This window comes from Rutilus rutilus (assembly GCF_951802725.1).
Source record: "Rutilus rutilus genome assembly, chromosome: 8".
Classification (NCBI taxonomy): Eukaryota; Metazoa; Chordata; class Actinopteri; order Cypriniformes; family Leuciscidae; genus Rutilus; species Rutilus rutilus.
The window spans coordinates 14,980,506-15,007,801 of record NC_140222.1 but is presented as its reverse complement, the minus strand read 5'-3'; the positions used below and the strand labels follow the sequence as shown (position 1 = coordinate 15,007,801).

The following is a 27,296-nucleotide window of genomic DNA, read 5'->3' as shown; positions in this document are numbered from 1 at the left end:
ACGGGTGTGATTAATATTTAATAATGAATGTTTATATATTTCCATATGATAAATTAAAAGTAGAACATTTTAGTTGAGTTTCTGGATGCTGTTATATCGGGGAACCACTAAATTAAAATAGAATTTCATACACCACAATACCAAAATATATGATACAAAGAGTGAAGTCAAAACAGATATATCCTGTCTGAGAATAAATGTGGTCAAGAGGTGTGAGTCAGTGTGCAGTACTAACTCTAACATCAGATCCAGTACATACAGTATTTGATCATCGTTTTTTGGGGACATTTTCATACACAGCATCCGTCTTTGATTTCTGTAAGGAAACACAAACTCAATCAGGAACCTGATGATGCGACAGTTTAAAAGCTAATAATAGAATTTTGCTTCAATTTCACTCATAGTGGAAATGAATTGCATACCAATTCCACTGTTTAACGTATTGTTTTTTTAGTTTTATAATTTATTTAACTGAATGTTTATCTGAATGCCTCTTGATTATTTCAAAATATAGAACAGTATCAACACAGAAGTACAAGAACAGCAGCTAAAGGAAATGACATCATACATGTAAGTCATATATATCACATGACTTAAAATACTAGAAAAAAGGTTGTGAACCACTGCACTTCCCCACTGTATTGAGTAAAATGGCAGTGATCTAGCAGTCAGATAATGATACACCACAAACTTCCTGTGTAGACACGGCAATACTTTTCTTAGCACAGGCTAAGCTTGATAGAGCAAGACACGTCATGGTTTTAAGATTTAAAAGCATTGAGTAAAAAATACATTGATTATATGTAGGCTATTATATAAAAATGATTTTAAGGTTTGGACCAGGATGTTTCTGACTGCCAGAGATGCTGGAATAGGCTCCAGCATACCCACAGGACAAGAGATTTGAATGACGTCCAATTGCTTCACTGATAATCGCTATGTGAACAAACATACTGTGTCCACGCTGTGCGAGTTAAGAAAGAACATGTATTGTTGTTTACAACCAGACCCATATCTCACGCTTTAAAATGCTTTGCCAAATGCCAACTTGCCCTGTTGTTCAGGCAGGCACCCAGGTAGATTTCCAAATTGGTAAAAAAAAAAAAAAAAATTGTCTGTGCCTGTGATAAAAGAGCGCATTTAAGGACAAGCATTCCTCATCACGTCTGAAGTCATGTTGCGCATAAGTCTCCTTGACCATGGCAAACATTGAAGAATAACGTTTTAACCCACGATGGATGAAATTATGTATGACCATAGCATTTGTATGTCATACTAACATGTATGACCAAAGTACAAAAAAAAGAAAAGAAAACTCTTTAGGGGCACTATGATATTAGACTACATAGACTATAGCCTAATAAAAGATAATGAATTTCAAACCCGAACCAAACATATTTTTATTCAAAGATCAACAGTTTTTCATTAGTCTGCCACAAAAAAACAACATTAAAATCATGAACTCAAATGTCATTGTGAAAAAAAAAACTGTTGTTGTCACAGTGTCTAAATTCGCCCCTACGGCATATTTGTAGAACTTCAAAAAAAATATGCTGCAGCCACTGAGCAGCTGGCGGGGGCTGACTGCAGGACGACTCAACCTCCACGGACATTTTTTTATGTTTTATCAGAAAATAACTACTCAAGATTTTGCTTTAGTATAATATTCGGGACAATTAGGGCCGGATGCAGGATTCGGAACAACAGCTTAGATTTCGGGACGTCTGGTCACCCTAGTGGTGGCAGAATGTTGGGCACTGGCACTGACAGTGACAGTTGGGTAAGGACATTGTGTCTACACACTGGCCTTTGCAAATCCATTTGTCCTCCATTTCAGAAGTAGCGCAGGCATGTGTGTCAGATAAAGAATACGGATTGAGTAAAAAGCTAAACTTTTCTGTGGTAGCCTAATAAATTTCGATTTATGCTAATGAACTTTTTCAGGTGTGCACTGCACTGAGGTGCAAACAGTACATGCACAATGTAAACAGTTTAAAAACATGCTTAAAAAATATCATTTTTGATCGGCCCCCTTAGTGAATATATATTTTAAAAAAAACTAATTTTATTGTTATTTATATGCCATTCATGACAAATTACAGTGATTCTATTTTGTATACAGAAAAATTGCCATTATTTATACAGATTTTTTTTCTGTTTTCTTAAATTACATGGAAATGTATGTAAAATTACAACAAATAATGGCGATAATAGTTGCCATATCACAAAGGACAGTTGGCACCATTGTTCACTCTGTAAAAAAACAACCCATAAAATAGAATAGTAGAATATCATAGTAAAAAAAAAAAAAAAAAAAAACTTTTCATTCAGCGTTTCACAGGAAACCTGTTATTTTACAGGTTTTCCTGAATTATAATGATCTTCACAGTAAAATATTTTTGGTTAAAAAAACAAAAACAATCAGTGGCAGCAACAGAACATTAAACGCTAACAGATCTGTCATGATATCAGCATCTTCACTTATTACAAAATAGTTAGTGGATTAATTAATTTCGTAATAAAGTTATTTTAAAGAATTAACAGAGGTTAAATGTTGATCTTTTATTGAAAATAATAAAGTTTGAAGCCACCATTATGGTGAGAACATTTGTTGTGGCAATAAATGTGAGAGAAAATCTGATCAAATGAAGTTACTACTTGATTACTACTTGAAGTTGGCTGGTGATATAATCATCACGTAGTGGCCTGATTCATCCAGAATCTATCTCTGAGTATTTTAGCTGTTAATTTCACATGATTTACAGCTACCTTGTGATATTATGGCATCAATGTTATTACAACCATGTATTCAGTTTAATAATTTTTTTTAAATCATTATACAGAAAATGTTTTGAAAGTTTAGGCATGCAGAAACATCAAGAATCAACATATGAATCACAAAAATGGTGACAATCAACAAAAAGCTTTTTTTGTGACTTTAGTAGCTTGTTTTGTGACACTCAGAGTTGATCTGTTTATCTGAATATTTTGTCAATTGTCACATAAGCTGATTCTTGATGTCTGTGTGTGTCTACATGATAAAGTCAAAATATTTTCTGCATTATGACTTTATAAAATGTTTCAAAATATCAAAGCATTGCAGAATTTTATGCGGTAGTATTGTAAGGCTACAATGTGAAATAAAAAAACCTCCTATTTTTACATAATTTAGTGAATGATTTGACTCTGGTTAGTATCAGTGAATCAGGCCACTACATGATGATTATATAATCACCAATAAGTAACCAACATTATACAATCAGATTTTCTCGTGCATTTTTTGTGCCATAACAAATGTGCTTTAGAGACACACAGTTACATCAGCCAGAAAAAAAAAAAAAAATACATAATATTAAAAAGTCAAGGGTCAAAAGCCCAACTAAAGCAAACACTGATCACCATAATGGTTCTTTATAATTAATAAAAGATCAACATCTAAACCTCTGTTAATCATCAACAAGAACTTTTTTATGAATTAAATAAAGTCAAACTGGTTTGTAATAAGTTAAGACGTTAAGACAAGACAAGACAATCTTCTGTTAGGATTTAAATGGTTTCTGTTGTCTGAGTTTTGTCAAGTCATATCACATTTATTTATATAGTGCTTTTTACAATAGGTTTGTGAGATTACCATTGTGCTAAAGAGCAGAGCTTGTGCTTTAGTCCAATTTCAGTAATTTATTTATTTATATATTTTGCATTTGAATAAAACAAGGATATTTTACTTACATTTTTGTTTGGCCACCGTAGCGGCCAGTCATTTGACCGTTTATTTTTTATTTATTTTTTTGCATTTAAGTCTCTCTTTTTTTTTTTCTACAGTGAAGGCAATTATAACTAAAATGGATGGGCCATTATTCACAGGTCTGTTCACTGACTGTCTGATGCTGCAAGAATCAATCAGACTAAGTGGCTGCAACAACTTCTTGTAACACAGTCATGAAGGATCTTACCTTTTGTCGTGTTGTTGGTTTACACAATGCTGAATCGGTTCTGTCTCCCTCCTGGGTCTGAACTGCTTTAACAATAATACTTAATGAATAATTAATGAGTTAAAAACAAGAGAGCTTGCATTCTTATATATAATTTTGTATATCTGATTCAAATGCATTAATAGTTGTAGTTAATAATTGAATTCCTGACCTGTTTTTCTACATTTCCTGCAGATGCAGAAGATCCCGACTACAGCAACTACAATCATCAGAGATCCAGCAGAGATCAACACTATCAGAGACACTGAGACTGGAGGAACTGAAGGAGACTGTGACAGAGTCTGTGGGAGCAGTGCTGTAACGGCTAAAGAAAGACAGTTATAAGCATAAAGTCAGTCTACAACAAAAGAGACCAGGGCTGCGTTTCCAAAAAGCTTTGTGAGCCAAGTTGATCATAGAAAACACTGGTGGCAATGGTCTCCACAATCAACTTGGCTAACAATGCTTTTGGGAAACAAAGCCCAGGTCAGTAAATACACACACATATAATCAGTGCTGTGGTACCTGCACATGTGTGACAGAGTGTGTTGATGTCCAGATGTGTGGTCTGGTTGCTGATGGGATTGTTCAGCACACAGCTGTAGGTGTTTTTATCCTGATATTCCACCTCCAGAGGTAGAGAGAGACTGATGCTGAGATCACACACACTGATGCTGGACAATACACTGATGCCTTTGTACCAGGAGAGAGTCGCATCACACACTTTCACCACTGAACACAGCAGTGAACATGATGATGATGACAGATTTTGTGAAAAATCTCTAGTGATGTTAGGAGTGGGCAGATGAGCTGGGAAATATGAGAGAATAAACATAACCACAATTTATTGTCAGCAGAAACGCATAAATCTGGGTTACAATAAGACTCACAACGGCAGTTAATGGGGCGCATCCACCAACATTAAAGGGATCTAGAATATGTTTTCATGCTTGATTGTAAAAAAATCCTTTTTTCCTTTTTTATAAATTTTCTTGTCGAGCACAAGCCTGGCTAACATCAGACCTCGTCTCATTGAGACGTGGTCTGAGAACCACATGTTAATTTTCTCGTATTTGAGGTGTGGTTTACAAATGCCCAGAGCCGTTTATTGGGCGCTACGAATGTCTATCAAATGCGCCTGTACGTAGCTCACAGCCATTCTACTTTTAGCCAACAATGGTTACATTTCCAAAGGGGCGGTGAACAGCCTTACAAAAGCAAGAGCTTACAAAAGCTACAGTAAACACTATATCAACAGTAATGTTGGCTAGCAGGTGAGATAAAACTTATAATTGGAAATGTAAATAGAAAACGCAACTAGAAATAATAAAACATACTTAATTGTGATCTGCAAACAACAGATTGTCCAGACAAAGTGGGAACTGCTCCATTTCAGGATAATCTTTTGTACGTTGCCTGCATTGTACTCATCTTAGGTTCTGGAAGCTGTTCTCCGTAAAATGTGCAGTACACAGATACAGTACACGTTAGGGTTATAATGTTCAGCAACAGTGTTTAAATAAATGTAACCACACTAAGTTCGTCAGGAAGGCTTTGAGCTTCCGCAAGAACCAATGAGGTTTGTTCTAATGCGTCAAGCAGGTTCAGTTGAGCTTCTGTTTATGTGCACTGATCAATGATTGTATGTGAATAAAAGCCTAAATTCAATCTGATCATAATATAAAGCGAACACCGATCGAGTCTCTTCAGAAGATTTGGACTAAACCACCTGAATTATATGAACAAGTTTAATGATCTCTTTATGAATGTTTTGATGGAACCATCAATGGATGGACAGTAAATGCTTAGATTCAATTCAAAATATCTTAATTTGTGTTCCGAAGATTAACGAAAGGCATACGGGTTGGAATGACATGAGGTTGAGTAATTAATGACAGAATATTCTTTTTAACTTTGCCTGAACTCAGAATATTCCTTTAATAGAACAATAATATGTGAACATTTGGACAAATAAACTCTCTACTCACCATAGACAAAAACACTGAATGTTTTTGATGAATGTTCAGCTCCAAATATATCAAGTTTATAGAGTCCAGAGTCTGTGGTTCTGGTGTTTGTGATGGTCAGAGATCCAGTTTGATCGTCCAGCTTCAGTCTGTCTCTGAATCTCCCATCAGGACCATCATATGTGGAGAAAATATGTTTCTCTCTGTTTAATTTAGCTAAAAGAGACTTTTCAGATCCAAAAATCCACAGTACGTTGTCGTCTTCATTTATTTCAGTTACATCAGAGCGTAGAAGGACCAAATCTCCCTCCGTCACTGACACTGACTCGCCAAACACACCTGGAGAACATTCAGAAACAGATTTTATGCAGATTAAGGCTCCTAATGGTTTGCGAAGGATGAAATCAGTTGTGGTTTGAAAGTAAATATGAGTTGTTATTACAGTAATTCATGATTAACAAACTATTTTTAAATATTTTTTAATGATAGCTGGGCATGAATTTCCATTTGTTCATTCTGTATGAAATCAATATATATATATATATATATATATATATTGATATATATATTAGACATTTCCCTTATTCTACATAACTTTAAACATTTTAATATATTTACAGGATTTTTCCAGACATAAAAAGTACAATTTAAAAATTCCCTGACAACCAGAGACCTGAATCCGAAGTAAATCTCAAAATAAAATCAACGTTTGATTTGATCTGCGATAAAAAGTTCAAAAAGTCTAATCTAAACATTAGCAGTAGTTTGTCACTTTGTTCTGAAACAAATGAGATATTAAGGCATGAAAATGCTTTTAAAACTTACCAGTTGGACACCTCCAGCACAAACAGAACAAAAAAAACATGCAAAACATTCTCTTCATCTATTCAGTGTCTGATCTAACAAGACTATCTGCTGAAAACACCCAACCAGGAGTGCATCCTCCAACAACAGAGACCCCCCTCTCTCTCTCTCTCTTTCTCTCTCTCTCTCTCACTCTCTTTCTCTCTCTTCATCTTTATCATTAAACATTGATGATGTTTGAAAGAGAGTTATCTGAATGTATATTATGTAATACTGATTTTATAATTCAATTGAATATCCAAATAAAAATTGTGAACATGGAAAAACAAAACAAAAAAGTTAAAACCATCTATCATCTCACATAGCCAGTCCTACTGAGGTGTGATTCTAGCAGCCCATCTATTGAGTCAGACTGAAACTGCTGCGGTCGGTTTTCTTCAGAAAGTTTGATCTGTTAGATAGAAAGACCTCTTTGGCAGGAAAGTGGGCTTGGGCTTTTTTTTTTTTTTTTTTTTATGTTTGTTTAGTTTGTAGATGAAGAGCTTCTTCCTGTTCTATTGTTATGAACCCGAGTAAGAGGGCGGAGTACATTCTCTTAATTAATTACACAAAAATACAGTAAGGATCTTAAACTCTTGTTCTAGAAAATGAAGAACAAAGAAATGTGCATCAGGTGTACTTTGTTTTTTTATGTTTTTAATTAATTTATGAAGCCACTGCCAACTTTATCGTTACATCTTGCATTGTTATATTATAATGCCATCATATTCACTGGTAACTTCTGTAACAAAGTAAAATCTCCAGAGGAGTCATTCAACTCATGTGATATTTAGAAGGACAAATATTGATTAATACCTTGATTATAATCACTCATTACATATACATTGAAGCAGCAGTGGATGCTTCAATGCACCAATTCAAATCCACCCTCTTCAATACATACAGAGATAAGTAGTGGTCACATGACAAATGAACGACTCGGATTGGTGGAGAGACTCAGGAGGTGAACCTATCATGGCCAGAGAATGTCTAATAGGAAGAGAATTGGCACTCTCTGCTTACTTCCGGTTTCTGGACTGGCTGCAGTAATACGTCTCTGTCCATGCGGGGGCGCTCGCAGGCGAGTGCAGAATGAATGGAGGTCTATGGCGAAAAACCCTCAAAATCCACTTTTCTCAGGATATAATTTTTTGTCTAGTAATTTGAATGTTGTATTCGAAAGGAGATGCAAAGAAATTACACATTGCTGGGTGTTAGATTTTTTAGAGTCACTTATTTGGTTTAAAAAGTCTTTTAAAATGTCAATGACGTCATTAGCAGAATGCTAGCGTGTTATGGGCAACAACAACTCAACCTGTAAGAAATCGAAAAGAAATAAGTACTCGTTCATTCAACTTTCGACCTATAACCCATGTTGAACTTGCAAAACCTACAATAAAATCTGAGATTTCTCAACGGCAATCGGGTGAAAGAGACACATTTAGCCGTCTAGCCCCATAGACTCCCATTCAGTCTGCACTCGCCCGCGATCACCTCCAGTGGAATTCTAATGGAACTGCAACCAAGATCAATACAATGGGGCTAATAGGAAGTGCCAAGGCTCTCCGTAGACGGGCTCTGTCATGGCTGTGTTCCTCAAAAGCATCTTGAGCTGAGAAATGCAGCCCATTTCTGTTTCCTTTACAGAGACTCAGACCAGAAGACTTGAGAGGTGAACTAATAATTTCTGTACATTTGCAAGAGCGGCTGTCACTTGACAAGGAACGGCTCGGACCATGAAGATCCTGAATTAATCTTGTCTTTCTCGTTGTCATTGTCTGCATTATCATTTAAAAAAAAAATTCATAATATGATCAAAGTTTGCTTAAGTAGACGTAATGGGGAATCTGGCTATTGGCATTAATTAAATTCTGCTTAAAGGTGCTATAAGCGATCTCGGTTGGTGTAACCTCTTGTTGATGTCTGAATTATTATCAAACAAAACGGAGGCTAGCTAGACCCTCCCTGCTCCTCATCCGCGCACTAACCCCCGAACCCCACCCCCACATCATTCTTGTCAGTTATTGGCTGGAACAGTTTGTTATGTTTCGTGCTGCGGGTTGCTCTGTTTGTTGCTCAGTTTGTTTTTGCTGCAGTTTGTGGAGGGTGGGCTGTCTGAAAAAACGTGTTTTTTTTTTAGTGTGTTCAGGGGACAGGCAGCTAGTGGATAGTGAGGAGATGTTTGCGGTATGTGACAAAAAATGTTTTGGCCTAAAAAACGCGTGAGATCGCTTATAGCACCTTTAAATTATTGAAATTAATTGAATAAAGATTTGTTCTTTTTGTTAGAAGAGATTCAAAGATCCAAGTCAGTAAAATGATCCGATCTTCCCATCACTATTCTTGAGTCTCTTCAAATATCTCATCTTTTAGTGATTAGAGCTGTGAAAGACCAGTGCTGAAACAGGTGGGGTTCATGACACAAGGGCTCCATGCAGTTTTTCGACAAAATAAAAGCTAGTTTACCGTCTGTATTGTTGAAATTTTACAGTTGTACTATAAATTTATTTTTATTAAACACTCTTTTTCTGACTAACTTTTCTAAGATTAATTACAGTCCTTTCTTCATTTATTAATTTTGTTTTGCCATGTCTGTGTAAATCAGGTGAAGCAGGAGACTGAATTATTATACTTCTGATTACTTTCAACGTAACACTATGCTGCTATTTAAATGGTTATCATAATTTTTGATAATGTACCATAAGTCCCCCACCCCCCGGTGGGTCTTGACAGATTATACTTGTAGAGTTTTGGAACCTCTGCTAAGGGCTCTATGTAATGTTTAATTCGCATTACTTTCACATTACTGATGTCATGTTATTTTAATCTTATGTTAACACTTTCTTGTTTTCCCATGTCATCTTAATTCATTTGCTGCTATGACAGTCACAGATGACAGAGCAAAGGTGAAGTGGATAATATAAATACAACTATTTCAAATATTTTTTGTCTCTGCTCAGCAATTACATTATATCTAAACATCAAATTATACTATAGATTTAGTAGTTCATAGAACACAGAATTGATTTCTCTCTAAAAAACACCATTTCATTATTTAGATTAAATAAAAAAGGTATAAATCATGACTAATTAAAAATTAACATCAAGACATAACATGCTAAATGGGGGATATCTAGCATAAAAAAATGTATTGTCAGAATGTCGTCTCTCAGTTGTTGAATTTTGCGTAGACATTGCCACAACGTAAATGTCTGTTTGCTCAGCCCGATCTCATGAAAGTGCGAATACCACGAATTGTATTTGTAGTGCTTATGATACGCAGTTTTCTCGTGCATATGATACGCACTTTATGGCGTGTAATAGGCACGCACTCCGCACCCCTAATCCTAACCAAGGGGCTTACAGTGCGTAGCATATGCACGCAAAAAAAACATTTTTGGCATATAAATGGCACGAGAAATAAAATTCGTGGTATAGATACGCACTTTCATGAGATCGTGCTTCATAATCTGCTACTGGGCCGGCCCTCTGTCAAATTTTAAAACCCAGTGTGGCCCTTGAGCCAAAAAGTTTGCCCACCCCTGGGCTAGACAGATACTTAACAGCAATGAAGAAGAGAAACTCCAGAAGTCTTGTTGAGGATTGATGTTTTATCTTTTGTTCTCTTTTCCTCCTCAGTTTTATTTCTTAAGTTTTTCTCCATTTAAGTCTGTAAGACTGAAAGAATAAACAGAAAATATACATTACAAAAGTGTAACGTCTGTTGTGTCTCTTACACAATAAAATATAAAGTTACCCAGTAACTCTCTATATTCAGTATTCAGTATACAGTTATACTCTATCAACACTTTTACACAATAAACTACAGATGTTCTTAATGTATAGTAATATCACCAAACTCACTGCTACACGCATTGTCCATATGCATATGCACTCATTTTACCTGGTCAAAAACAGCTGTGTTTTCAGCACGCCGTTTAAGTGCATAATGTCTTTAAATGATAATGAGCTTTGCTCACCCCGCCCCTCTGTTCTATGGGGCGTTTTGCCACAACACACGTGGAGTGTTGCCTGAACATTTGAGGGTAACTTTTGAAGAATGTAGATTTAACATTTAGAGCACCATAGCAACACAATATATGATATTTGTGAATCATTTCAGGCAAAAAGGCTTTGGCAATAGATGCCTGTTGACATAGCACTGTCTAGGGGTGCAACGGTACAGATAGCCCACGGTACGGTCCGTACCTCGGTTTTTGGGCCACGGTCTCGGTTCGGTTTCGGTACATGTTTTGTGCAGAAAGAGACTGCTATTTCATCCCAAAATATGTTTTATTTTTCTTATGAGCATAAACAGAATGTCACAGTAGGAAGAACATCAATGTATGGAATAAATTAACACTCTAGTCTGTACTGAACAACACTAAGTAATACAACCTCTTCAACTATCACTTATATGAAATACAAAATGTAAACAAACACACTTCAAAATATTCAAGTGGATCCCAATTCCAAACCTTGATAACTGGCATATGAAGTGATCAATGTGAAAGAAAAAGTGCACTTTTACCTTTAACAAACATAAATTAGCTTGTGCTTTGAATAAAAAAAAGCAGAGCAAAATAATATAATAAAAAAATACTGCATTCAGGATACAAAGTGCAATGTTATTTACTCATCCACTATTGAGAGATTCTTGTGCAAAAAGATGAGTCTATCAACACTGTCTGGTTGGCACTAACGATGTCCCCAGCAGTGGAGAAAATTCTCAACTTTTCAGAATGCCGCAAGCGCACCTTAGGTCACGTGACAACCAACCAGAGCGCAGCTGATGGTTGCTTTAGCAACGACAGACGCCTCCGGAGCGCAACCGCCCTAGCGCTTTGGAAAAAGGAGAACGCGGCGCGCCTAGCGTTTTCTACGCGTTTTTAGGCGCGATATGTGAACGGCGCCTAAAGCAAAAACTAAAAGGATCAACGCGAACTCAGTGGCAAAACCGAAGTCCCGCGGTACACGAGGGTAGATTGTCCCGTGCAGGGCTGACCGAACGGTCCGGGATTTTACCGTGTACCGTTGCATCCCTAGCACTGTCTGTCAATTATGTAACATATAAGAATAAAGTTACTAGGCTAATTTCTAAACATCCTATTGTGACTTAGGCCACTTAAAAACAGAATAAAACTTCTCTTTAATAACATAGTGCAAACTCAAAACTGAAATCAGTGTTAGCTAAATTAAACAAATAGCAGGCAGGCCCAAGTAAAACAATGATGAGGCATGCCCATCTCCTCACTTCTCAAGATTATCCCCTGTGAGTATGTAGGTCTAGGTGGTCTGGATCTGGCACAACTTAACCCAGGCCCTTTGGCACAAATCACCCCAGACCCACAAGTTTGAAAAACTAGCATGATCCAGCAGTTAAGAGCTAACATCATGCTAACTGTATAGACTCATTGTGTAGACTACTAAAGCACTAAAACATGTGTGAAATGTTTTCAAACTTGTCTATAATTGGTCAGACACTACAATCAAAAAACCTTAATCATAGAAATTTTACTTTGAAAGGGAAAAAACTGTTTTTTGCACTAAAATGTGCTTAACGAGTAAAAGTGATTGCTTTTCAAAATGATGTGGTCACATGACCAATTTCTTCTATGGTTTTCCAGAAACAAGGGTGGAACTACTTCCCCCTTGGCACAAATCACCCCACTCTCCCCTATTCAGGTGAATTGTTTCGTGGCCACGAATTAATAATACCTCAGCACGTTTTACAAATTTGAGTACAACGTGGCCACAATATATAAAACGAGGGAACAAATTAGTATAACCTGCTGAGGTATTATTAAATCGTGGCCACGAAACAATATTCACCGGAATATTCACCAATTCACAAAAATATAGGTCTTTTTAAATATATTTACATATTAATATAAACCAAAACTGCGCATGCGCGGGGTGAAACTGCTGGGGTGAAACTGTGGCTCTGCAGTCAGACCCTTCTCGATCGCAGCGGCAACGAGCACTTTGATCAGTTGATTTAAAAAACAACACATTTCAGCGCTAGATCGCCTCTTATTTAAAAAACGAACGAAATGAATGCTCTGCTAGTTAATTGGAGATGTTTTGTTTATTTGTATTGGTACATTCGTGCCGCGAGATGTTTCAAAAGTGGTGGGGACAATATCGACCTTAGAAAATAGTGGTGGGGACATGTCGGTAATGAGAGTTCGGTAATGAATCGCTACCACCTTTATAGCAACTTTTATTTAATTAAAATTTTTGGGATATACTAACTTTTCATTATGTTTTATTGTCTTGAGTGAAGCGGCTTGTGAGAACAATGCTGGACCTCTAGGATTGTTATGGCCATCACCAGTCCTGTCTATTTCATGGATCACCTGCCCCTGTTTTTTGTTTTTCTTGTTCACACACACTCACACATTTCAGTTGTCTGTCATTGTTTAATAAAAAATATTTTATTTGAAAACCTTCATTTGTATCAGCCATGCTTAATTGATGTCTCAATAGCTGTAACAGAAGTTACAAGTGTCTGTTAGTTAATTGCTTAAGTTACTTGGATTGAGTTACAGCTAAGTAAGGGACTCTTAGCCTACTCTGTACACTAACCCAGAGCCATAGAGAAAAATCTTCACTCTGCACTTACCTATAGACCCAAACATAAAAGCGTAAATTCGTTTTTAATCTGTTATAGTTTTGATAATGTGTATGGCTTAATCTTAAAATTATATTCTTAGTCTTAACATGATCATGTTTCACGTTGTGGTCCTGGGGGTGGCCACTTTCATCAGAAGAAGTGAGCTAGCTTCTAGCGAATTCTGAGCGGACCGCCACTGCAGACCTCTTTGCGTGATCAAAGGTAGGCTAATGGCTGAATCGGAATTTATAAGCAAAATCACGGGAATCAATAGTCTAATACAGCCCAGTTGTGCTAAAATAAATATCATGAGACGTCCATCATCAGATGAATGATATGGAAAAGTTAAGTTAGAGCCGCTAAAGCCAGTGCTACTACCCATGCGAACATGAACACTAAGCTTTTCCCTCCAAAAATATAGCCTAAAACTTATCTCCAAATGCAAAACTGACATTAACAAAATGCAATAATGTAATAACAGCTGAAAAAGTACTTGGGTGTGTGTTTTATTTTATATTTACCGTTCAATAATGCAATCGCTGCTGTCTGTCCCATAGAAGAACATGACAGCCAGCGTATGTTTTGGAACTATTGGGGCTTACATGAACCACGTGACAGCCATAGCGGCGACATCAAAGAGTGTCGCAACTCTTTCTCTCTATGGCTCTGGTGTAGGCGTGTAAAGCGTGTGATGCAGTGGTGTAAAGCGAGGGATGCAGTGGTGTAAAGCGTGTGATGCAGTGGTGTAAAGCGTGTGATGCAGTGGTGTAAAGCGTGTGATGCAGTGGTGTAAAGTGTCGGATGAAGTGGTGTAAAGCGTGGGATGCAGTGGTGTAAAGCGTGGGATGCAGTGGTGTAAAGTGTCGGAAGCAGTGGCGTAAAGCGTGTGATGCAGTGGTGTAAAGCGTGGGATGCAGTGGTGTAAAGTGTGGGATGCAGTGGTGTAAAGCGTGGGATGCAGTGGTGTAAAGCGTGGGATGAAGTGGTGTAAAGCGTGGGATGCAGTGGTGTAAAGTGTCGGAAGCAGTGGCGTAAAGCGTGTGATGCAGTGGTGTAAAGCGTGGGATGCAGTGGTGTAAAGTGTGGGATGCAGTGGTGTAAAGTGTTGGATGCAGTGGTGTAAAGCGTGTGATGTAGTGATGCAGTGGTGTAAAGTGTGGGATGCAGTGGTGTAAACTGTGGGATGCAGTGGTGTAAACTGTGGGATGCAGTGGTGTAAAGCGTGGGATGCAGTGGTGTAAAGTGTGGGATGCAGTGGTGTAAAGTGTGGGATGCAGTGGTGTAAAGTGTTGGATGCAGTGGTGTAAAGCGTGGGATGTAGTGGTGTAAAGCGTGGGATGTAGTGATGCAGTGGTGTAAAGCGTGGGATGCAGTGGTGTAAAGTGTGGGATGCAGTGGTGTAAAGTGTTGGATGCAGTGGTGTAAAGCGTGGGATGTAGTGATGCAGTGGTGTAAAGTGTGGGATGCAGTGGTGTAAACTGTGGGATGCAGTGGTGTAAAGCGTGGGATGTAGTGGTGTAAAGCGTGGGATGCAGTGGTGTAAAGTGTGGGATGCAGTGGTGTAAAGTGTTGGATGCAGTGGTGTAAAGCGTGGGATGTAGTGATGCAGTGGTGTGAAGTGTGGGATGCAGTGGTGTAAACTGTGGGATGCAGTGGTGTAAAGCGTGGGATGCAGTGGTGTAAAGTGTGGGATGCAGTGGTGTAAAGCGTGGGATGCAGTGGTGTAAAGCGTGGGATGTAGTGGTGTAAAGCGTGGGATGCAGCGAAGAGTTGTAGTCCACAAAGTGCTCTCACACAAAGTCTAACCGTATCAAACTTCTACCAGCTAAAATGTAGCATTCTTTACACGAAAAATTATATTAAAAATTCACAGACAACATATGTTCACATTCATGGCAAAATTCAAACGGGACCTCCATTGGCCAGCAGCGCGCACGAGACATCTAGCGTTTATGGTATCTATGGTGCAGACAAAATGCTCTATTCTACTTTTCTGAGATCCTTACTCTTCCCTGTGGATGACCTGTGACCTACTTTCTGTAAGATCTGAATTTTCCGCGGTTTGAATTTTAGAAAACTGAATTTGAAGTTCTGAATTCCCCTTATTTACCCGCATAGTGAGGCTTCATAAAATTTCCTCCGGCGCTGCGTGTTCACATTCTTAGGCTTCCTGTTTACACACATAAATGCACCTAATTACCTCATCCACCCACCATATAAGGGTAACGCAAAAAAGGAAAATTCCCTACTTTATAGATTAGAAACTAACCTTCCCAATCTCTCCAGCGGCCGGGAAAATGTTCAGTCCGTTCGAGGAACTGAGCGCTCTCATTTAATCGGCATATTATTATTTAACTGCGGTGAAAATGATCGCCTTCCCGTTTTTTCTCCAAGTGGGTTTATTTTTGCTCCACCACCATGGTAAGATCTTTTTTTTTTTTTAACAGACTCTCGATGCATGTCTTCCGGGTTCACCTCTAAAATATCTTTATATTCGACAGAAAAACATTTATTATTTGTATTTTGCTCTCAGTGTGTTAGCTTGACCAATGTAAGACATTTATTTGTCATAATCTCTCCTCTGGTAAACAATAAATCGAAAGATGAAATGTGACGCAGTACACTCTTATATAAAAATCTGTATGGCTATGTTGCATATTATTAGCATACACAGCGAATGTCACAAAAATGCAACTCAAACTAACAGTTGGTTAAGACAGATCCGACCTTGTGCATTTTCAGACGACCTCTGCAGATTTCTTTTCCCCCGATGGCTGTCTGGACACTTTCAAAACGTTTTCAAAATAATAGTCCCGGTATTTAATTAGACGGTGGGCCGAGGGGAGATTTCGTGTTTTCAAACGATCTGTGGTGAGTTTTTCAACAAAGTAAATAAAATTTGTTGCCACTCACACACTTTGTCCATTACTATAATATCGGTAACTTTCTCCAGGTTATTTTCCCGGCGAATAGAGCAGGCAGCTACGTGCGGGGTCCGACCTGCATGACGTATTTGTTGCCTTCATCCAATAGCGTGCGTGGAAAGTGCCGGTGTTGGTGACGCGTTTGTGAACACGAAGTCCAGCGCAGCGCGATAGTGCACTTTCTGAGATATATATTTTTTCTCGTGAGATTGTCGTTTACATTATTAATTTGTTGGAAACGCACATTTATTTTCGACTTGTCGGAGTCTGGCTTTAACTACAGCACAAACTGTTTGCATTGCCCTAAGATTATTTGCGAGTGGCTCTTTCCTTTACACTATTGGAGACGCTGAGAAAGTGCTCTCTGTCGTGTCATTCGGAGTTTACTTGGCGCTTTTAGGTTTAACCTAAACCATCATGACCATGCCGTGTCACTCATGCTCAAGGCCTCTCTCAGGCCTCAATGAAGGGGATTATGTGAACAGAAAGGGGGTTCACAATGTAAATGTGCAGCCCCGTTACTATTGTGATTCTTAATATTCCAGATTAGTAATATTATATAGTAGCCTATATAAAAAAAAAGGCAGTTGACTAAATCTTCCATATCACAAATGTGAAAGCAAAATGGCCAGGATCTGTGCGTGACTTAAGAATTTTCAGAGATTCACATGTATGCACATTATTTGAAAGTGGAAAGAAAAGTTCCACAATTAAATATCAAGCTCACTGTATTACATACACTTATGCTGATCCTAACAGAACTGCATTTTTTCATAGGTGATTATGACATGTTCCTGCCTGCAGACAGGTGTTTTATGACCCCATTCCCTGACCCAAACCAGTTACAATGCAGCTCTAGCCAGGACAAGGGCACACAATGAAATGAACTTTGGCTAACTAAAGGGAAGATTTCAGTGTCTGAAAAGCCTGAGGGTTGCACACCTGACAGGGCCTGTGACATTGTTGCATGTGCCATATTACACAACATTGCCAAAAAAAACCAAAAAACTTTTCATTAAATGTTTAATAAAAGACAAATATGCTTAGTTCCTTGAGTTTTATTTCAGTTGTTCTTTGTAAAGAAAAGCCAGTGGTCAAGTGCCTGCAACAAGAGATATTAGACACATGCCTCATGCAACAAATAAAAAGGAAAAGTTGGCTATACACTGCCCACCTGTAGGCCTATGTCTCCTCTGTCTGTGCAGACTCTTCTGTAGGCCTTTCTGTAGATGTGGAATCCTGCAACTTATATTGCAGCCATAAAGCATACAAGTATAAATGAAGTAAAGTTATTTATGCACTTGTAGGCTAGTTCCTCCATATGACAGTTATCTGAGAGGGTTTATTCACTGTCCAGTGCAATGGAAACAAATAGACATTACAAAGTCTTATACTTTCTTTCCTTTGGAAAGTTAGAAAATGTCCACTTACTGCACATGTTTCAGCTCCACTTTCTTGGGAACAGATACAAGTGTTGGTGTATTATATAAAAGTGCACAAAAGAGGAAAACACAATGGCCCTCATTTATCAATCTTGCGTAGAAACGGGCGTATATATTGGCGTAAGATTATGCTTACACTCCTCTCATCGCCTGATTTATGAAGCTGTGCGTACCTTTGAAATCCAGGTGTACGCAATACCTGCCCTTGATAAATGCCGCGGCTGAAAACGATCGTCATTAGAATAACACGCCCCTATATATTCAAGTCTCCGCTCCCCCCACGCCCTCATTTTACGCCATGGACACACGGAAGACGGCAAATTAAAGAGAAACTTCTTTGAGAAAGAGAAAGCGAAACCAGGGAAGTGGAAAGAAACAAAATTGATTTCTAGATTTTTATTATTAATGACGCTTATTGTTATTTAGAAGAAGAATGTCGTTATTATTATTTGTATTATTATTATTATTTAAAATAAGAAGAATGGCATTTTTATTATTTTGTCAGTCTGAATTATTTTTTTGGTCATTGAAAGCCTTTCATTTCTAAACCCAGTCCGTGCATACCTGCCGGGCCTAACCCTGGCCTAACCATCGTTTCAAAGAATAGTACAACGGCGAGCGCGTCGAGTATAAGGGTGATTCTCCAACTAGAAGCACTTTTGGCACTGTGAGTTTATGTAAAATTCACTCTCTTAAAACACTCTTAAAACAATCTTCCTAGCTTCATTCATTTGTCTTCTAACACAATATAACAGTGGGCAGTTTTAGAATTCCATGGATTATTATTATTTTTAACAGTTTTTCTGAAAAGCCATGTCATTTCCAACACTTTTCAATTTATGTATTTTATTACAATATAATATTGTAAAACTGTTATATAAGATTATGTATATGTCAACAACATCAGTGGCTACCTAATCATGTAACAAAATAAATCTTAATACTTCATTAACTTGATGCATTTTCATTTAAAGTTGCTAAATGCCACGGGTTGCCACGAGTTGGGATTTTTGCCCACAGCATCTCATTTTTGCTCAGGTCTATGTTTATTATAAGTCACTCTCACACATATATTGTAAGTAATGAACTATTACTACTTATTTTAAAATACATTTAGATCCACATCATTGGTTATTCTTATTTTTTTTCTTAAAAACTGTTGTGGTGGAAAGTGGTGGAAATGACGGTTTCTGGTGGAAAGATTGTTTCTGTTTATTTTTACTTAAATTGCCAGTCCAAAATATTTTTAACCATGTATTTTATTATTTAACATATATGAGTTGAACAATATACCTAATATTTTTTAAAATAATGATTACAAATGATATGCAAATTATATAAACCTGCTCAAAACATTCATATAAATATAGATTAATAAAAATACATTTAGAGTGTACTGGAATGGTGATATATAAAGTTCTCAGTCCAAAAGCACAAATATGTCATGAAAACATGCCAATAGCGCACAAAAACAGCATATATCATGTCCAAATCCACGCCTCAAATTTCTCAGATGTGGAAATGACGGAGGTGGAAATGACATTTTAGCAGTTTTTCTGAAATATTAGCACACCCTCATGTCAGGCTTAGCTACTTTTGGACTTATGTTGTTTACTCGTAATAAACATAAATACATTATTTTCATATTTGTTGTACATAATTCAACCGAACTACAGCCAAGGTGGAAATGACGCTGAATAAAAATATTCTGTATAAAAGCTTGACTTACCTTGATTTATTTTCTTGTGCTGAAGAGCACATGTGCCTGAAGTTTCATCTTCAACTAATACATCCTTTTCACAGTTATTTCCATGATTACCAAGTAAATAAAATATTTAAGGTGGATCTATTAAAGTGGATTTTGTTGAGGGAGGTGGAAATGACGGAAAACCTATGGGACAGACGTATTTCATTCCAAAAATAGTTTAAAATTATGATATACATATGGAATTTCGATGGTATGATATTATTTTATTTGTCCTTAAGACAAACATGTTAAAAAATACTTTTAAATCGATCCTTTAATATAATTTTCTAACATTCAAAGAGGGCCAGTCTGGGTTGGGGACAAGCATAAAACTGCAAAATCTGCTAATAAACAGCCATGCAAAAGCATTTTTAAAAGAAAAAAGGGGCAAGATTTGGTGGTTACTATGATGTTGGAGCATGAACTTCATAATGACTATTTATTTGTGGACTTGTTTGTTTATTTATTTACAAAAAAAGGCCAGGGACAACAAAAGTGCCTGTAGTTGGAGAATCACCCATAAACGCCTCGTTCGTTTGGGGAGGTGCGCGCGCAGTCTGCGGAGACTCGCGCTGCGGAGCCAGGCGAAAGTATAAACAAAACGTCAGGTAAAGCGCACAGGCTCGCAACTTAAGGAATACATATGCCTACAAATCAAATGCTTTGGTAAAGTCACACAAATTAAACATTGAAGTCCATGTTGCACAAAAATAAACACTTAATTTTATAATTACTAGTTGCTGTTTTTTTACAGTGGGTCATAATATATTATATCTTTTAGTTTGTCAGTGCGTTTTGTGGTGTTAGGAATTGTTTTTCTGCGCATTCCCGCACTCAAAACGTGCGTACACCACCTCCTGAGCAGGTGTAGGATTTGAGCGTGCCGTACGCCAAAGTCCATATTGATAAATCTCAAAGTCACCGTGGTTTTGGGTGTACGCCCGGTGTACGCTGGAAATTTGGTGTACGCACTTTTGATAAATGAGGGCCAATGTCATTACAATGAACTACACTCGGGAAAATGTGATCAATAACTCATGGCAAAATATTTTTACATTAACATAAGTTTATCAGTTTTCACTTTCACAAGTCAAAGCAATTCATCATTACTCAAGATTTAACAGTTGAAATGACTATACAGCCTTAATTTAATGCAGCAAAAATGATTTTACAGTGTAGGCTACTAAGATATTTTCTTTTTTTTTCTCAGCCTTTTTCTTGGTTGCTTTTATAATCAGACAATCATTTATTTAACAGTGCCTTTTATAAAAGAGACTATATAACTAAAAATCACCATTATGTAGAATATTTTTGTACTTCACTTTTATTTGTTCCCATGTTCTAGTGTGGTGACTCTGACATTGCAATGAACAAAGTAATTATGCAATTATTAAAATACAAAAATATAGGCTAATAAGTGATAAAAACATCTAACATAGCCACTTCTAACGGATTTAAATTGTCTGCTACTTTTTGCCAGCCCTCTCTCCTGGCTTTTGCAGACTTTGAGGTGTTCCCTGGCGTTTTGATTAAACATTAAAATTCCGAATAAACTTCGACTATTAGTTCTTGCTCTGCTGAGGAGAAAAACTGAGCCCGCTCTTTGGCCACGCTGAGCAGCCAATAGCAGCGTTGCTGATCAATGTTTGTACTATCGAAAACCAGCGCATGAACGCGCAGTTATCTCAGATAATTCAATCCAGCTATACTAATCTTATCCGGCAAGTGTGTTTGAAGAACCTAATTAGCCAGATCATGATTAGCACGATGATATCATCTTGGATGTGTAATTTGATCTCGGATGTTTTAAAGACTTTTTGGGAGCTTATTCACAGTATCCCCCAGAGTTAGATAAGTCCATACATACCTTTTTCATTTCTGTGCGTTCTGTAAGTGTTATTTGACGCACCCACCGCTAGCCTAGCTTAGCACAAAGACTGGATGTAAATGGATAAGGTACTAATCCCAATAAGTGACAAAATAATGCAAACATTTTCCTATTTACATGTTGTGATCTGTATAGTCACAGCGTGTACAAATAACAAGGATATATGAGACAGAGACCATTTTTAATCGTATAAATAGGCCTACTGGGAACTATATTCTCACTAGGCGTAGGAGCACAGCTACCCAGGCGGAGTGGCTACTTGGGTGGAGTGATTAGCGCAGCACACGAGACGCCCTGTTGATGGTTCCGTAAACAAAACAAACGTGACTAACTAGCTAGTAGCGAACGTGACTCGTGATCATGGCTGACTTAAGGCCTATTTATACTTCTGCGTCGAACTTCCGCCGTAGCTACGTCATAGGCTGTGTGTAGCGCGCGTACCCTGACGTGCACCTCTCCAAAAATGTAACCACGCGTCAATTCTACGCGGACGCAAGCGCTGTGATTGGTCTGCCAGAGCCCCTCCCTCGGGGTTTCACATGCTCCCTAGGTGCGCGTCAACGCGGACAACGACGCAGAAGTATAAATTAAAACCAACACGTTACCTACGGCGTATAGGCTCCGGCGTAGGTCCGACGCAGAAGTATAATGAGAAGAACGTACGAAGAACGGGCCCCTGGTAAGATGCGTGATACGATCACAGATGGTCTAATGTTTACATCCGGTCTTACGTTTTTTTTTTGAGCTGTTTACAGATACATGTTGCATTTTGATGAAAACAACGATAGCACTCGTTGTGTTTAGTATTAATTATAAACTGTAATTTTTGTGTTTTGAGTCATTTTGTTCATCCAGTTTGAAGACCAAAGTTGAAGCAATGTCATAAAATGTTGGGTAAATGCGTCAACTTTGGGTTGACAGTAAGTATAGGACAGCTGGTCTACGGGATATTTTCAATCCCGTTGCATGGCTTGGTTTTTATGGCTGGGTCAGGTAGAGGTATTATTTTCACTAAATGAAACACCCACCAGTTTGAAACATGTAAGATTTCAGGGAGGGCTATTCCCTGAGAAAACCATGGACTTTTTCCGGGAATCAGCTCGCGTCGCCACTCACTCATATTTTATATGTCATTAAAAAGGTCTTAAAACGTAGCATCTGGTAAAGTGGTCTCATTCCCTCAACCACAGTATAAACCGCCAATAAGTTCTAGAAAATGTTGTTTTCACAGGTCTTAATTGTATGTGTGTAATAACACGTGACACAGCACCATTTGGTTATCTGAGTATTTTAAGGAGAGACAGACGGTTCAGGTTATCAGTAGACAGATCTGCACAATCGTTATATTTCATTACCCGGTAAAACACTTCTTTCTTATTTATGTATTATTGGATGTTTTATCAGTGCTTCTCAGGGGCGTCGCTGTTTTAAATATATATATATATATACTGTATAAGAAAGAGGGTAAAATATGATTCAAGGTGTGTTGCATAATGTTCAGTTGTATAATATCAACAATGTCTTCTACTGTTTGTTTCCATGTGTTACATTACATTATCCAAAAATTTGAATATAATTCACTGTTAATTTCTTCTTCAGGTGCCTTTGGTGTTGATACAGATGGAGAGTCAGTGTCAGTGGTGGAGGGAGATTCAGTCACTCTAAACTCTGGTGTTCAAACAAATCAACAAGAAACAATTATTTGGTATTTACAAAAATATCGCTTAGCTCAGATTAGTGGAGATCAGAGTAAGGTCTGTAAAGATGATCAGTGTAATGAGAGATTCAGAGGCAGACTGAAGCTGGATCATCAGACTGGATCTCTGACCATCACAAACATCAGAAACACAGATGCTGGACTCTATACACTACAAATCATTGGCAGCAACAGCAGAAGTGATAAGATCTTCAATGTTACTGGTGAGTCATTAAATGAATGCTTTAAAGCTGCTGAAGCAGCTTGTATTTTTCAGCAGAGGAAGAAAGCACGTGTCAGGGGCGGCCAGCTATTGTGCTCCTGCCTCACAGACAGATTTTTTTTTTAATCATATTAATGTGTTGTTTCTGTGTACCTGTATATTAATTCACAATACAGTGTATAGATCATTTCATGAAAAATGTAAAAGTAGCCCAATTATGCAGGAAAATCGTAGAATTTGCAAAACGTCTACAAAAGGATGTGAAATCATGAACAATACAAATGCAAGATTAAAAATAAAATACATGACTAATATTAAACTGGGGCTGCATCTTATATCGCATGCTGTCTTGAAACTCATTTTAAATTAGTAATTACTTCACGAACACTAAAAAAAGTGTGTTTTATATAGTATGAGTGTGTGTAGTTTGAAAGTAATCTGGACGTACTCCATTCGCCATGTTGTCATTATCATGTGATCTACCAGCATCAGAAATGTTGCTTCACTGCCATTCACAAATCCTCTCCACTGGCCTCATGGGATGGTAAAGTCTCCATCCTATGCACTCCTCAGAATCAAGGAAGAAGTGGGTCATATGGGTCCTCTTTGCCTACTCTACTTTTTACTTACATTTAATTATTTTAAATACTGTGAATTCTGACAAACTTCGTTTCACCGAAGTATGCAATTTCGGATGCAGCTATACAGTCTGCTGACAGCTATATGTCGGCGTGTTTTATGTGACATTATAAATCTCCATTTTTAGATTCAGTTATCAGGAAAAATGCTTAAAAATAGTGTTACTGTTTTCTGCTGAGCTAGCAGTGCTGTGATGCTGTTTTAGCTGCCGTTCTTCACAATCCCACCAGATAAAAGCAATTTATTAGTTAAATCAATATCATGGAACTGATAGTTAAAGTAGAAAGGTATAAATATGGGTCAAATATATTGAAAAATATTGGATGTATTATCATTCACTCTCTAGTAATAATGATGTCTGTCTTCAGCTGTTCCAGGTTCGGGTTTGTCTTCAGGTGCTGCTGCAGGAATATATGCTGTTGTTGCTGTTCTCCTGGTGGTTGCAGCTGTAACTGCTGGTGTGATTAACTATCGCAAGTGTCAAGCAGGAAAAAAGGGTGAGTATTACACATGTCTTAACAAGATTGACAATATGAGATTTAATATGTGAAGTGGGAAAAGACGTGTTAAAAGATGTGAAAATATATTTATATTCTAAATAACCAAAGTAATGTGTGTTTAATTGAGTTTGTTATTGTTTAAACAGACATTGAGATGCAGGACAAGCTTGATCAGGTGAGATTATGTGTGCAGTAAATCTGTCTGTGAAAAACTGTGAATGCACTATATTCAGATCTGTGAGATCTGGATGTGGTGTTTCTCTAACATTGTGTGTGAAAAAAATCACTTTTAATTTAAAAATTTTAATAAATAAAAAATATTTAGCAATTAAGAACATACATGCATGCATAGTTTAGGGTCTCACTATTAACTAAAACTCCTAATTACGGCTTATTAATAGTTAGTAAGGTAGTTGTTCAGTTTAGGTATTGGTTAGGATTAAGGGATGTGTTCATGCAGAATAAGGCATTAATATGTGCTTTATAAGTACTAATAAACTGCCAATATCCTAGTAATATGCATGCTAATAAGCAACTAGTTAATAGTTTTATTAGTTTTACCATGTTGTTTTTTAGATTATTATTACATAATTATTAATATGAATTACATAATTGATATATTTAACATTTGGTGTGTATGACCCCACTTTAGTGGTATGGTGTAACATAAATGTACACTAAATAGTTGTCTGTTTTTTGTCCTTTATTTTTATCACCATGGAAGCAGAGGCTCAAGGTGAGGCAGAGCTAAAAAAAATTAAATAAATAAAAAAATAGGCTAACTCTCAAATAAACGTAATAACAAATAATATAAAGATCTTGCAACCTTATTTGAGAACTAGTGTTGTTAGAACACCCCGATTAGAATCTTACTGAATCATCAGTCCTGTTCATTTGTTTTACATTCTTGCTAATGGTACTTCTCCTAAACAGACTGACCATCTAATGAAGTACTCTACCAATGGGAAGGCTATTAATGAGAATGAGAAAAACTTGACAAAGGCTGCTAAGGAGACGCCCTCCATTCCGACTGAAGCTGCCAAAGAAACTTCAGCATAACATCATGGTTTGACATAGCAGTTAATTTGTCCTATCTGTGTACATTCTCTTACAACTGAAAGAACTGACACAACTACCTGAGCTGTATGACCAAATTGAATGATACACACCATTGTACCTCAAGACAGCTATCTTCACAGAGCACAAGTTAGATTGACAGCTGCCTTGTAAACAAATATTTTGTGGTATTTTCTGGAATGAAACGTTTCTATTTTTACCTAATTCCCTTTTTGGATTTGTCTTTTGTTTAGTGCTCATTGTAATGTATATATTGTTATGGAATATGCAATTATTCTATTATAATTATGCATTTTGGTATATGAATTACTTATGTGTCGTAGTAAACCACAATTGTAACTGTATTAAGAAAATGGTTTATAAAGAAAAATATACCACACTGAATGTTGTAAGCATGTATTAAGCATATGGCAGAGTAGAGAGAAATTGGAAATGTATTAGAAAGAGCTTTTGCCAAAGAAAGAGGAAAAATACAAGCATTACCGTCTATGTGTTGCGGACGAAACAGAAGATACAGCGATGAAGAAAAGGTCCAGAAGAAGGAGGACGAAGAGGCAAAGGCTTTAAATAACCAGGTCCTAGGGGGTTTCCAGGAGGGGATTACCAATGGAAAAGTTTTAGGGAGTTTCCAGGAGGAGATTTCTGAAGATGTCAAAAAGTTGATGGACTTTAAAAAGAGCTGGAATGACATGTCCAGTCAGACGCTGATTCACCAAGGATGTCTCCGGTGTTAAATGCCTTGCCATTGCGCCTCATGAAGTTAAAAACTTGTAAATTATTATTATTATTTTTTTACTTTTATTTTTATGTTATATATAGTACCTTTTATGTAAACTAATCTGTATTTAATAAAGAAATATAAATAATTGAAATTAATAAGCTCGCCTGCCATAAGTCTCTGTTTTACAAAAGATTGAGCTGAACTGACCACGGAGAAGTCTTCTGTGATCTAAATATTGTAAGTATGGAAATTCAAATGCTTATTATTTAGGACAGATTTGAATTACTTTACCTAACCTGAGAATAATTAAAATAAGGTTAAAGGTGTTTAAAATTACGCACCATAAAACAATATAAATGTATTGTAATGTATATATAAATGTATTGTAATGTGTATATATAAATGTACGTTACATTTAAATTGTTCATTAAAATTATTTTAATTAACAATATTGACATAACACAACTCCTCACAAAAGCCTTTACCGATCTGAACATGATATCAATGACTATGAACTAAACTAGGAGGTTTAATTTTTTGAATATTTCAGGGAATTTTAGTAAGCTGATTTTTAACAAATCCATGTCCATGAATTTGAAACAATTTGGGAAAGGAACTTTGCATGTTAAATGCTAATAAAATTTGGATTGGATTTTCTCATAAACAGCTGGTTTGTTTGTTATAATGATTTGATTTTGTTATATCAGAAATAACTGAACTAAGCAGAGTCAAGTGGACTAGTGAACTAATTTAGGGAAAAGTGAATGAGGGTATAGGGTGTGATTTGGTACACAGCCTCTGAGTGTCGAGCGCTGTTAATTCATGGTATAGCCTATTGCTGTAAGCAACTTTTGCAAAAAAGAGAAATGTTACCCAGAATCTCGGTTCCAGAATCAAATGATGCACTGTGAATCTTGTTTCAGTTTAACGCAATGGTGATGGAACTCAAGTTGTGGAATGAGCAAAACAGCAGTATATTTACAATGAAATGTTTTAGTTCTATTTTACAAGCTTTCCACAACAATTAAAATGATCACATATT

The 27,296-nt window shown here is 37.0% G+C and overlaps 2 protein-coding genes across 13 annotated transcripts; one reads left to right on the top strand and one right to left on the bottom strand.

Annotated features, from left to right (window-relative positions):
• On the bottom strand, nt 1–16,438 carry LOC311295161 (CD48 antigen-like). 11 transcript variants are annotated; one of them, XM_084416387.1, is made up of 7 exons: nt 16,103–16,438; nt 10,346–10,459; nt 5,960–6,277; nt 4,497–4,781; nt 4,144–4,296; nt 3,954–4,018; nt 1–316 (listed from the first exon to the last, which is right to left on the bottom strand). In XM_084416387.1, the coding sequence occupies exons 2-7, from the start codon at nt 10,443–10,445 to the stop codon at nt 269–271; spliced, it is 969 nt and encodes a 322-aa protein (XP_084272513.1). In that variant the 5' UTR covers nt 10,446–10,459; nt 16,103–16,438; the 3' UTR covers nt 1–268. The 11 variants fall into 11 exon arrangements, 10 of the variants coding, with proteins under 10 accessions (XP_084272513.1, XP_084272510.1, XP_084272515.1 ...); XM_084416384.1 differs by having other exon boundaries at nt 16,125–16,438; XM_084416389.1 differs by having other exon boundaries at nt 6,764–10,459; nt 16,125–16,435.
• On the top strand, nt 15,691–26,856 carry LOC311295182 (uncharacterized protein). 2 transcript variants are annotated; one of them, XM_084416423.1, is made up of 5 exons: nt 15,691–15,818; nt 22,998–23,318; nt 24,325–24,453; nt 24,603–24,631; nt 25,390–26,856. In XM_084416423.1, the coding sequence occupies exons 1-5, from the start codon at nt 15,764–15,766 to the stop codon at nt 25,513–25,515; spliced, it is 660 nt and encodes a 219-aa protein (XP_084272549.1). In that variant the 5' UTR covers nt 15,691–15,763; the 3' UTR covers nt 25,516–26,856. The 2 variants fall into 2 exon arrangements, with proteins under 2 accessions (XP_084272549.1, XP_084272550.1); XM_084416424.1 differs by lacking the exon at nt 15,691–15,818 and adding an exon at nt 21,947–22,077.
• Nucleotides 26,857–27,296: the final 440 nt, after the last annotated feature.